We start from the raw sequence: 12491 nt of genomic DNA on the forward strand, positions 1-12491 counted from the left end.
GGCCTACAGAGAAAAAGAGGAATGGGCAAAAGCGCCTGCAGCCAGTTGTGTTGACAGTGGCATATAAGCCACAGTTTCATTGGTTCTGCAGCCATGGAATCACGGCAATCCTAAAACCCAGCTTGAAGAGCAACCACACCATTATGAACCATCACCCGGCATTGCTTAGCCGTGCTCCCGCTGTGCTCTGCTCTGCCCCCTCCCTTGCTTCTGCTCCCCTCTCCACTCCCACTTGATGCTGCTCCCTGCACAAGCCATGGCTTGTCACCCGTCTACCCTGGGCACAAGCTATCCCTTCCTCCTGATATGCCCAACGCTTCTCTCTCTCTTTTTATACCTGACAAACTCCCACGTATTCTCCGGGCCCCAGCTCAAAGGTCTCCTCAGCTGTAAGGCCCCAAGGCCCCCAGGCATGTGGATGCTCTGCTCCCAGCCTCCTCCGGCTCAGTTCATACCCCCTTTCCCAAAGCCACCTCGACACCTCCTCTCCTGGGACAGAGGAAAGGGTGGCACTATTTTTGGTGGCCCCCACCGTGATTAGTGACCTCACCCTCCTCCATCTTGGCTGCCCGCATTCCTGTTTTCCTGGACCAGTGGCTTTCAAACGTTTCAGGCCACTGTCCATGGGAAGAAGCAGTTTATAACGTGTGGCCCAGTAAACAGACACGCGTGTGTGAAATGGCTCTCATGAAATCACACTTAGCTTCGCTGGGTGTGACTCACTCTGAGATTTCCCATCCTTTTCTGCTTCGCGTCATTCCACCCAGTCCCTTTGTTTCTCTCCCTCAGGAGCTCACGCTTGGCCAACTCAACCTCACTCTCAGCACTGTGGCAAGAGGGATCTTCTGGAAAGCTAAGTCAGAACCTATCGTTCAGAGCCCACAGTGGCTCCATCCACTCAGAAAAACAGTCTACGAGGCCCTTCGTGATCCGTCTGCTCCTCCCCACACCTCTCTGACCTGCGTCCACCACCTCACCCCTGCTCCCGCTCCAGCTGCCCTGGAACACAGCATGCATGGCGTTCCCACTGCCCAGAAGACTCTGCCCTAGGATGGGATGGCTTCTCCTTCACCCTCCTAGGGAGGCCTTCTTTTTTCTTTTTTTTGGGTGGGGAAGATTGACCCTGAGCCAACATCTGTCGCCAATCTTCCTATTTTTGCTTGAGGAAGATTGTCGCTGAGCTAACATCTGTGCCCATCTTCCTCTATTTTGTATGTGGGATGCTGCCACAGCATGACTTGCTGAGCAGTGTGTACATCCGTGCCTGGGATTCAAACCCCTCAACCCTGGGCTGCCGAAGCGAAGTACGTGAACTTAACCACTACACCACCGGGCTGGCCCCGAGAGGCCTCCCTTAAACATGCAGAACAAGCGCCCCACCAGACTCTCCATTCGCCTCTCACAAGCCTCTTGTTCTCCACGGCTCCTGCCGTCCTCGGGTGTGGCCTGTCCCTATTTGCTATTTGTTCTTACCTGCTGTTCTCCACTAACCCATGAGACTCAAGAGGGAAGGGACCCCACTGTTTTGTCCACAGGGTTGCTCCTGGTTAACACTCACTGAAGACAAGTGGTTGGTCCATTACGCTGTCTCTCTACTTTCGTGTATGTTTGCAATATTCCCTGATAAAAGGCTATTTTAAGAAGTCTTTAAAAGGAATGAATAAATCCATGGCATTTCTTCTGGAACTAACCTTCCCGGTATCCTGTGGAGCTGGCTGTAACATCACGGAGCAGGGTAAGTAGTCAGGAAACTGTGGAAAGAAAGAAAACAACATTTCTTTCAGAGGGGGCTATTCCACAGGAAACACATATTCCTCGTGAAAGGTTGGAAAATGGAGATGAGGAGCAAGCAAAAAGGAAAACGTGGCCACCCATATTTCCAACATCAGGAGTAACGTTGACACAGCTATCCAAAATGTCCTATGTGCTCCCACACACACAACTGTGTATGTGCATGTAAGTGTTGTGCAGGAATGGGACTGAATGCTGCACATGTCCTGTTGTCTGCTTTGCTCACTGCACCAATCCTAACCCTTCTCAGAATGCATCATGACCATGTTTCCACGCCGTGAAATAGAATTCTGCATTACCATTTGGAGGGCTTCTGTAACACCACGTGTAATTTAACCCATCCCCATGGTTGGCTGGTCCTTCATTAAATGGTCTTTATTTTTTTGTCTTATAAACAATGCTGCAATAAATATCCTCTTTCATACACCTTAGTACAGTTCTGTCCAATTAACTCCATGGGCTACCCTCCTAACAGGGGATTGACAGGTCAAAATCACGTTTTTAACGCCAGTAGGTTATGTCACTTCAAACTCCCAATGCATGGGAGCACCTAGGTCCATAAAACATTTTTTTTTTAATTGTGGTAAAATACACAAAACATAAAACACACCACATTCAGCAGCATTAAGTACAGTCACATTGTTCTGGACTCATCCCCACCATCCATCTCCAGAATGTTTTCATTGCCTCAAACCGAAGCTCTGTACCCACTGAACACTCACCCCATCCCCGTCCCCCAGCCCGTGGTAACTTCCACTGTACTTTCTGTCTCTAAGCATCCGACTACTCTGGGTCCCTCGTATGAGGGGAATCATACACTGTTTGTCTTTTGGGGACTGGCTCCTTTCCCTTAGCATCTTGTCCTCAAGGTTCATCCATGTTGGAGCATGTGTCAGAATTTCCTTCCTTTTTAAGGCTGGACCATATAACTCTGGAGGAGTCTATAATCTTAAGACACATAAGCACACCAGTACAGAGGGAACGAGAGCTTTCCCCACGTGGAGTTCACGCCCGAGTCTGAGAGGCATGATGCTGGCACCTGTGTAGCCAGGTTTCATGGGGGGAGATGTGGGGCCTCAAGAGACAGGAAGTGGCTTATCCACCGTGACCCACGGAGCTATAGACAAGGTTTCTTGTTTTGTTAAGATCTCCTGCCCGAGGGAACTCTGTCCTCTTTAGAACTCCCCGGGGCCGACCGAGGGGCACTTCTCTGAGCTTTCTTTTTATAGATGAGCAAGAGAAAAAATAACGCAGGCACTTGTAATTAGGTGGTCGGGTGAAAGGAAATATTTAAACCGTACTTTGAAAGGGTGCCTTCGAAGGCTGAGAGGCTATTTTCAAGGACTTAAAAAAAGACAATCACAGCCCGTGCAATCCAGAATTTCCTCCGAGGGTGCAATTTGAAGGCCCACAAATATGAAGTCATTACCGTGTCCCCTTTCCTTGGTTCCCAGGACCATACAAGGTGCTGTGGGCAAGGGAGCCCGGGCAGGGGGTGGGTGGGGAGAGGGGTCACCCACCGTGAGCAGGAAGGAGTACGTGTTGCCCCCCAGCTTCTTGATCAGGCTTTCCTGCAGTTTTGTGTGGGTGCCTGCGGCCCCCACAGGAGGAAACGCCTGAACCCGAGAGAAGTACAGGTCCCTGCGGAAGGTCAGGCCCATCACGTCGATGTCTTCCTGGCCGTAGCGGAAGGCGCAGGTCAGAGACACGTACACTGGAAGGGAGACAGGGAAGGGTGGGCTGGGCGGGCAGGCACGGCGCCCCCTGTCTGAGCCGAGTGAGCATGCGGCCACCACCGACACTGTCGGTCACGACCTGTAGCATCTGGAGGGGGTGGGAGACAACAGCCATATGCCCAGCCAGTCCACACACTTTGGGAGAACCAGCACCTTCCTCGGGCTTGTGTTAATTACTCCAGAGGGGCGTGTCAGAGGACTGCAAGGTACCTCCCCGAACCACATCATTTTACCACCTGACTCCACTGTTTCTTCCATCCCTCCCCCTCCCTCCTCTTGACCCACCAGCTCGGGACCTCGGGAGATTTTTCAACAGGGTTAAGTCGCTTGGGTTCTGAGGGCAGGATGTCTGGATGGAATTGAGCGTGAAGGTAAGAAGCAGAGAAAAACAGCGCCAGGAGCAAAATCCATCTGTGCCAGAGCTGGACGCGGGCCCGTGAGAGGAGCTGGAAGGGGCTCTTGGACCAAGTGGATGATGAAATCAAATCCGAGAAGAAATCCTCCTTCTCGCATTGCTCTGGAACGTGGGAAGCGTCCCCTGAACCAACTCTTCGGAAAATTGTTTGATTAAACAGATGTAAATTGTGCTCCCCGTGGACCAAAAGAATGATGCGTGGTCAATAAAACCACACAAAGCACGCTCTTCTTGAACATAAAACGTATCAAAAGTGCCCCCAAGTCCTTGGGAGTCGTTGGTTGAGCATTTTATCTGTGTCCGCCCCGAGGATGACCGTCCCTCGCTGCTAAGCTTAGAGAAGCCACTGATCACTGGCCTGTCCCTCATCCGATGTTTACAAGAAGAAGGGCCCAGAGGTGAGCGGGCTGTATGCCTCCCTCACCCGACAGCGCTGTCCTTAGAGCAGGTGCCCTTCCCTGGTGAGCGCATGGGCCTGCAGGACTCCAGCCGGGCTCCTCCTGGTGCCCGAGAGGAGCAGCGCCCCCAGGAGGCAGTCGGAGACAACGGAGGGAGGCGATTTTCAGCCACGATGCTGACAGCCCCACATCTGACACACTCCCTTGGGCACATCCAGGGTTAGGAACAATCCCTCACGGTTGCCGGTAGCAACCAATCAAAAAGGCATATTTAGAATGGAACTGACTCAGCGACATTATCAGAAGGATAACTTGAATCTGCTCTAATTTAGTTTACGAACTGTTATTAGTACCAAATTACTTGTCACACACATCCCAGCTGCCGGAGATCTTCGAGCGGGCTGTGATGCTGTGGTTCAGAACCACCGCAGTAAACAGAGAGAGAAATTCTGCCTTCCAGCTGGCTCGATCTCCCCCTTTGCGGGTAAACGCACCGAGGAGCCCTCCTGAGTTTCCCCGGCACTGAACTCCGTGACACAGGGGCCAGCGCACAGCTGATGGAGCCGACACACCTGGGCTCCAGCTCTGACTATCTTGCCACCCACCCAGATAGGTGGCTTCACCTTCATCTGGAAAATGGGGACAGTGAGCTCTGACGTGAACAGGACCCGTGACATGAGGATTATACCAGGGAGTGTGGGCAAAAGGGCCTGGCGGCGAATGGGTGCACAGGAGAGGGCCAGCTGCTTCCCCATCGCTCCTGCCTCACAAATGCCTCCTTCCGGAGCCAGCGGGAGACTGGGCTCTTCCACGGAGGACAAGAAACTCCTCCTCACCTTTCTTTCCCTTCACCAGCTCAGGATCCACAAAGACGACACCATCTACACCAAAGAGAGAGAACAATGAGGATGGAGGAAATGAAAGAGACAGAAGGCCTTCTTTAAATGCAGATATATGTAATTGCACATGTAATCCATCTTCATTATATTAGAAAACAAAGTCACCCAAACTTCCACTCCCCAGAGATACCCAATGTCAAGATATTGGGGGAGAATTCTTTTCAGAGGTATATACACCTATATGAATGTTTTTCCTAAAAAAATGAGACCCTATTATACCTATTGTTCAGTTAACTGCTTTTCTCACTCAGCTATATATTGCAAACATCTCTTCAAACACACACACATGTATATAATATGTACTAATTACGTTAATGGCTATACATTCCTCCATTGAATGGATGCACCATAAATTATGTAATTAACCCCCTCTTGTTAGGGCATTTGGTTGTTTCCAATTTTTTCCATTATCATTAATATTGCGATCAACATCCTTATAGACACATCTTTATACACATCCATGGTAGAATTTAATTTGGCTTTTGATAACATACTGCCAAACGACCTTCCAGAAAGGGTTTTGCTGAGGGACATTCTCATCCTCAGAGCCTAACATTGTCCGTTTTTTACACTCTTCTTTTCTAAATAACTATTTGAGTTGAAATAATTATAGATTCACAGGAAGTTGCAAAGATAGTACAAAGAGGTCCCCGCATGTCCTTCATCCAGTTTCTTCCAATGGTTACTGCTTGTAGTGTAATTACAGTACAATATCAAAACCAGGAAGTTGACATGGATACAATGTTTTTATGCTTCCAAGTCATTTTGTTACATGCGGAGATTTGCTTCACCACTGCTGCAATCTGGGTACAGAACCCTTCCCTCACCGTAAAGATCTCTCTCTTAGGCTCTCCCTTTGTAGTTGCACCCCACACCATCACCATCCTTAGCCCCTGGGCAACTACCGGTCCATTTTCCATTTCTATAATTTTGTCATCTTGAGAATGTTTTATAAATGGAATCATACAGTATATGGCCTTTCGAGATTGGCTTTTTCCAGCCAGCATAATGCCCTTGAGATCCAGAAGCTGTTGAGTGTGTCCACAGTTCACTCTTTGTCATTGCTGAGTGTATCTCATGGTAAGGATGGGCCACACACAGCTTCTTTAACCTGACTCATCTACTGAGGGACATTTTGGTTCTTTCCAAATTGGAGCTAATGCAAATACAGCTGCTATGAGCAATCATATCCACATTTTTATGTGGACCTCGGTGAAAATAAATTTATCATTTATTCCTGATAAATGCCCAGGGATGTAATTGCTGGGTCATATGGTAAGCATATGTTTAGTTTTTTAAAAAATTGCCAAACTATTTTCTAGAGTGACTGTTCCATTTGATGTTCCCGCCAGCAACGGATAAGTGATCTAGTTTCTCCACAGCCTCACCAGCATTTGGTATTATGACTATTTTTTATTTTAGCCATTCTGAAAGGTGTATAATAATATTTCATCATGGTTTGAGTTTGCATTTCCCTAATGACTAATGCTATTGAATCTTTTTCCATGTGCTTACTTGCCATCTTATATCTTTCTTGATGAAATGCCTCTTCATGTCTTTTGTCCATTTTCTAATCGGATTTTGGGGGTTTTCTACTGTTGAGTTTTGAGTGTTCTTTATATACTCTAGAAATGAGTCCTTTTTCTCCCCTACACTTTTTAAAATTGTTTCTAATCAGCCAGTGGCACCTCACTGATGTTTTAAGTTGCAGTTCTTTGATTAGATTATTAGCAAAGCTGATTTTAAAAATACAAAACTAGCAGTTGTCTGCTGACTTAAAGGAAAACCAGCCTTAAAATCTTACTCCAAATTCAACTTACCCACAGGCTCCACTTGGTCAACATGGTCTATATAGTCTCTCTTCCCCAGGTAGATGGTCACCTGTGAGAAGAACAGGTGTGGATTGTAAATGGCCAGAGGACGCAGTGAGCTAAGGCGTTCATCTTAAGAATCAGCAACAAACAAAATATTTTCATGAGTTGTGAACAGAGGAGCTGCCTGGCGTTGCAGCTCATCCATCATCTCATCTCCCTCTGCTCTGCTGTGGCCAGAGATGGTGGATTGCAGGCAAGGTGTGCTCTTTCCTCGGCCCTCGTCCTGTCTCTTTCTATGACCCTGGCAGCAAAGGTCTCTTTACCAGCCCTCTTTGTGGGAGAGCATGGGTTGGTTGACCACCACCCACCACTTTAACCCACAGGACTGTGAGTGCCTTGGTGGTCAGAATTCTGCCTTTTATTCATCGTTCAGCCATCACAGTATCTACCACAGTACCTGGTACATAACAGGGATTCAATCAACGTTTGTTAAGTGTACTGAGTGAGTGCATGCACCCCAGCTAGGCTTCTTCTTCCCTACGCCTCTTAAATCCATATTTTTATTTCCATGAACACCCAAAAGCATTTTTGTTGGCCTTAAATCATCTCCTATATTTGCCCCCTCATATCAGATGTTCTGCAGTGAATCCCTATGTCTTCTGGGTTATTTGTATTATTGACGTTGAAGCGCCTGAAGGACAGCATGGCCAGGTGACCGGGACAGGGGGTGGGGGAGGTTTGGATGTGAGTGGATGCTTTCTGGGCAAAACTCTTCAGTGTATACGAAGCCCAGAGCCCACAGGATGCTTCTGGAACTGTCAATGCTTTCACCTGCAGGTGAATGGCCACCAGATGGGGACTGGCTGATGCCAGAAAGGGTCTTACAAGGACCTGACCCTCAAGAATCTAGGAAGACGTTGAAACATTTGAAGCAGGATGACAGACCTGCAATGAAACAGCATTTAGAGTGCTTGGCATGAAACAGCCGGCAGGAAGCTAAGCACTTTATGCTATTTCATTTACTCTCACAACAAACCTGTGAGCTAGGGATTAAGCCCCTTTCATGGAGGAGAACACTGAGACTTGGATCATGTCAGCAGCAAAGTAGAGACCGCATTGGCAAGGGGAAGCCCGCTAGGCAGCTGACTGGCTGGGAGGAGGGAGGAGGGAAGAGTAAACGGGCACGAAGCAGGTGGGTAGAGAGAGTGAGTGTGTCTTCTTTAAGCTCTGGCTGTGCAGGAAGAGAGGAGAGCTCGAGAGGGGAGAGGGTCAAGGCGTGTTTGTTGTTGCTGTTTTATAAAGGACTTATTGTTATGCTCAGGGAAAGTCCTGGTAGAGAGGGAGAGGCTGCAGACACAGCCCAGGAGGGAAGTGATGGCGGAGGACCCTAAGGAGGTGGTGGACCGTGGGACCCAGGGTGTAAGCGGCACGCATCTCAGATGGGAGCAGAGGCCCCTCCTCCTTCTCCTGCAACCGGAAGGGGAGGGAAAGGACAGGGCCAGGTAGAGAAGTGGGGCTGAACAATGTGAGTCTGCAGCCCACCTGCTGCTTGCCCACCCGACAGCCACCTGCCCCTTCTTCCTGAGAAAAAGTCACCAGATGTGTTCAGAACCCACCACCCGCCATGTGGTCGTGTGTGAAGGAGGAGGCCAGCCCCAGAGAGCGGTTTTTGATTGGCTGGATCCAATTATAATCATCAAATCCCTTTGGCTCGGGATAGGTTCAGGGTGGGCATGTGACCCAGTTTTGACCAATGAGATGTGAGAGAAGTGTGCAGGAGGGCTGCTGGGAAAATATGTCCTCCCTCTTGAGAAGAGACCCCAGCAAGCAACAGCTGCTTCCTTCTCCTGGAAGGAAGTGAGGCTGAGACACCCAGAGCTGGGGCAGCCATCGTGCCACCCGCCATAGGACGAAGCTCACAGAAGAGGGGAAGGTGGAGGGAATCACAAAAAATGGACCCAGAGCTCTGGCACACAGTGCCTGGGGCCATACAGGAGTTGTAGTTGAAACGATCCTAATACGTGAGACGTTAATTGATGACTTACTTTTCCCCCTATTTAGAAATTTAGAAAAAATTCTAAATTTCTTGGTTCAAAGGATGTCTCTCTAGGTGTAAGGAAGAAAAAAGTGGGGAAAAAGGTATGGCCCAGCAGGAATGGTTTCTTTCCTCTTCTGCCAGAAGTCAAGATAAAGTGCACTGGAAAGACACAAGTTGGGAGAGAGTCTGGAGAAGAAAGATTGAGCGGCACTTAACTTGTCAGCCCAAAGAATCAGAGCACTTGACGAAAAGGGTGGAGGTCCTCAGCCAGGGGAGGAGGGGGAAAAAGGACAGTGTCCGTGCAGAGCCCCACTCTCGTGTGTCGCGTCAAGGATTAGAGAGTTTCACTTGGGCCAGGATAGGCTTCCAATGTCAACTCGAAGAATGACCTAGATCCACACTGTCCAATATGGCAGCTACTAGTTTCAGGTGGCCACTGGACGCTTGAAGCACGGCCATTCCAAATTGGCATGTGCCACATAAATGTAGCATACACACCAGATTTCAATGGCTTAGAAAAAGAATGTAAAACATGTCGTCAAAAAATGTTTGTATTATTTACATGTTGAAATGATAGTTTTTTGGATGCATTGGGTTAAATGAGTATTAAGATAAATTTCACTTGTTTCTTCTTACTTTTTTTTTTTTTTTTTTTGCTTGAGGAAGATTCGCCCTGAGCTAACATCTGTGCCAGTCTTCTTCTATTTTGTATGTGGGTCACTGCCACAGGATGGCCACCGATGAGTGGTGTAGGTCTGAGCCTGGGGAACCGAACCTTGGTCACTGAAGCAGAAAACACCAAACTTAATCACTAGGCCATGGGGCCAGCCCCTCTTCTTGCTTTTTTAATGTGGCTACTAGAAAATTTAAAATTACCTACACACTTGCACTGGATAGCACTGAGCTAGATGGTCGGCCCCTAAGAAGCCACAGAGTAGAGCAAGGAGACCCCATCCATGGAGGCTGTGGGGTGGACCCTCCATCAGGCTTCCATTTCAGGAAGTTCACAGCACACCTAGAGCATCTAATGGGCCCCTGATGGAGCCGAGAGTGGCATCATCTCTGTTGAGTATGCAGGTTGCCAGGATATTGGTGGCTAGGCAGCCACACTGCAGAGTGGTGGAAAGGGAGCTGATGGGCTCCCTTATCCAGTGGCCCTGAGGCCCAGGGAGATCTGAGAGCATGGCGGCTGGGATGGGTGCACAGAAGGTAGCGTGGTATTGATCCAGCATTAGGACTTTCCCCACGTAGGGAGGTGACATGATAGACAAAGGGCCAAGCGAGTGACAGGTATCGACAAAACAGTGTTTGAAATGGTAAGTCATAGGTTCGAGGCTGGCTAGGAAAGAAGTAGAATTGGGAGTAAGGGGGTGAGGGCTGAGAGATCAGAAGAGTATTAAAGGTCTCAGGACTAAAGTCATGATGAGATTTGAAGAAAAGTTGTATTTCTGCAATTCACTCATTCATTTATGTCTCATCTATCGTCCATCTCAGACAGAGATAGAAAATTGGCACAGAGTTTGCCTTGACCTCACTGAGTCTTGGTATTGATTGTGTCTATTCTTGAAAAAGCTCCTTTTTTAACAAAAACAATAATTTCCATCAAACTACTCATTTCTGTACCACTCACCGACTTGTCCCGGGACGTCTTCTTGAAGATAACACGGTTTGGTGTAGCCCTACTGGTCTTCATGCTGGCTGCCATGTTAGCTGTCCCTCGCAGCGTCTTCCACCTTGGGACGCACGTCAGATGTTAGAGGGCTGGGAAAAGGTAAAACCATCCTAAATATAAAGTCGAGAACATTCTGGGTATGAAACCTCCTCCTGAGATGCTGTGCATCCACTGGACATTTCCTTTCACCTGCGTCAACACCCACGTTTGATTAAAGAAGCTCTTTGTTTAGTTTCTATTTCGCTACAGTGCACTTCTTTTTTGAAAAATCTGTTTTATTTATTTTTTTTGATAAGCCCCAAATATTTCCTAATGACCCTCACCGGGAAGTCCTGCCAGAATCTTTCTGACTAACCTTTGGTATTGTCACACTTGCCAGGTTGAATTTCAAATTCTATCATGATGATGTCTTATGGCCATTAAATAGAATAAGTTCCTGAAAGCCGCAATACAGCCACTTCACAAAGATTATTTTCAATATATACGAAATCTCTAAAAGTTCCATCAAGCCATTCAAACTCAGCAGTGCTTTCCTGTTCCTGCTCCCAGTCCCCAGCTTTCCAGACACTGAGGAGGCTGCCTTAGCTGTCTGGAGTTCGGTGCGCTCCCAGTTTCCTTAACAAGCAACGTCTCAGGGAAACTAAACAGAAAAGGGGGAACCGGGACAGACTGGCTCCATGAGGGCCTGTCACCCTGCCCTTCGCTTTTCCCTGGGGCTGCCCCGAGTTTCTGAGAAGGTTTGTGCGAGGGCGGGCACATACCTTGTGTGACCGGCAGGGATGGGCCCAGGAGGCTAGGAGAGGGTCTCTCACCCTCCGGGGGAGCGGCCAGCCCTGCTCTGTCTAACCAGATGACCCAGAAAGGCCCCCGGCTGACGTGTGTGGGCAATTTGTAGGGAATCTAGGAGAGGGGGCCCAGCACCCAGGTCTCAATGTCCCAAAGCCAAATCCCATTTAAGGAGCAGAGTGGAAATTGGATTAGTGTTGAGCTGGGTGAACTGGTGGCTTCAGCAGTTCTCAGCATTAAGCGAGGGCCCCCCAGCCTCCTTCCAGAGGGGCCCACGGGTGCGGGAGCCGCCAAGCTCCAGCGGGGAAAGCGTGGAGGGAGGGACAATGACAACGGCTAAATGAAAGCTCCTTTTTCCCCTAACCCTCTTTGGGTTCTGGAAATAGATCGATCATCCCTTCGCTCCCACTATCACCCGGACAGGGGATTTTGGAGTGCTCGACAAACTTAATTAAACTCAGCAGGCAGCTAATGCAACCTGGGGGTGGGGAGATAAACAAAAAGGTCAAGGAGAAATGCCAGCCTTAAGACGAGCCCTCGTGCTACGCAAGCCCACTAGGCCTGTCCCTCTCCTCTGTCCCATGTCCTAACGGTCATGTCACGAGTCCTGTCAATCTCCCCCAGGGTCCCTGGAACGCGCGTGCTCCTGTTCCCAGCACCTCCACCTGAGTCCACGCCACTCCCATTGCTCTCCCGGACGGTGGTGTCTCCTGCGCCCGAGCGCGTCCGTCTCCACCCTCCAGGCCCTTCTCCGCACCGCAGCAGAGGGGCCTTCGGAGCCCGGATCTGTCACCCTGCTTAACCTCTCCCACTGCTCTCAGGACACAGGCGCCACCTTTAAAACTCTACCTGCCTTCCGCAGCGCCCCGTACCGCACTCCCGCTGTTCTGGAACAATCCTCTTCTCCTCTCCTTACTTGCTGACCCTTTTTACCCTTCAGAT

At 49.1% G+C, this 12491-nt stretch overlaps 1 protein-coding gene across 3 annotated transcripts in view; it reads right to left on the minus strand.

Annotated features, from left to right (window-relative positions):
* SAG (S-antigen visual arrestin) overlaps positions 1-11654 on the minus strand; it is a 28896-nt gene extending 17242 nt beyond the window's left edge. For 2 of the 3 annotated variants that reach the window (XM_070489379.1, XM_070489376.1), the window contains exons 1-6: positions 11525-11654; positions 10722-10852; positions 7060-7120; positions 5177-5221; positions 3312-3505; positions 1692-1751 (exon numbers count right to left, since the gene is read on the minus strand). In XM_070489379.1, the coding sequence (XP_070345480.1) occupies positions 1692-1751; positions 3312-3505; positions 5177-5221; positions 7060-7120; positions 10722-10796 (435 nt within the window). In that variant the 5' untranslated portion in view covers positions 10797-10852; positions 11525-11654. The remainder of the gene's footprint in view (positions 1-1691; positions 1752-3311; positions 3506-5176; positions 5222-7059; positions 7121-10721; positions 10853-11524) is intronic. The other variant, XM_070489378.1, reaches the window with a different exon arrangement.
* Between the last annotated feature and the right edge of the window lie 837 nt (positions 11655-12491).

The sequence above is a fragment of the Equus asinus genome, chromosome 19 (genome assembly GCF_041296235.1).
Source record: "Equus asinus isolate D_3611 breed Donkey chromosome 19, EquAss-T2T_v2, whole genome shotgun sequence".
NCBI lineage: Eukaryota > Metazoa > Chordata > Mammalia > Perissodactyla > Equidae > Equus > Equus asinus.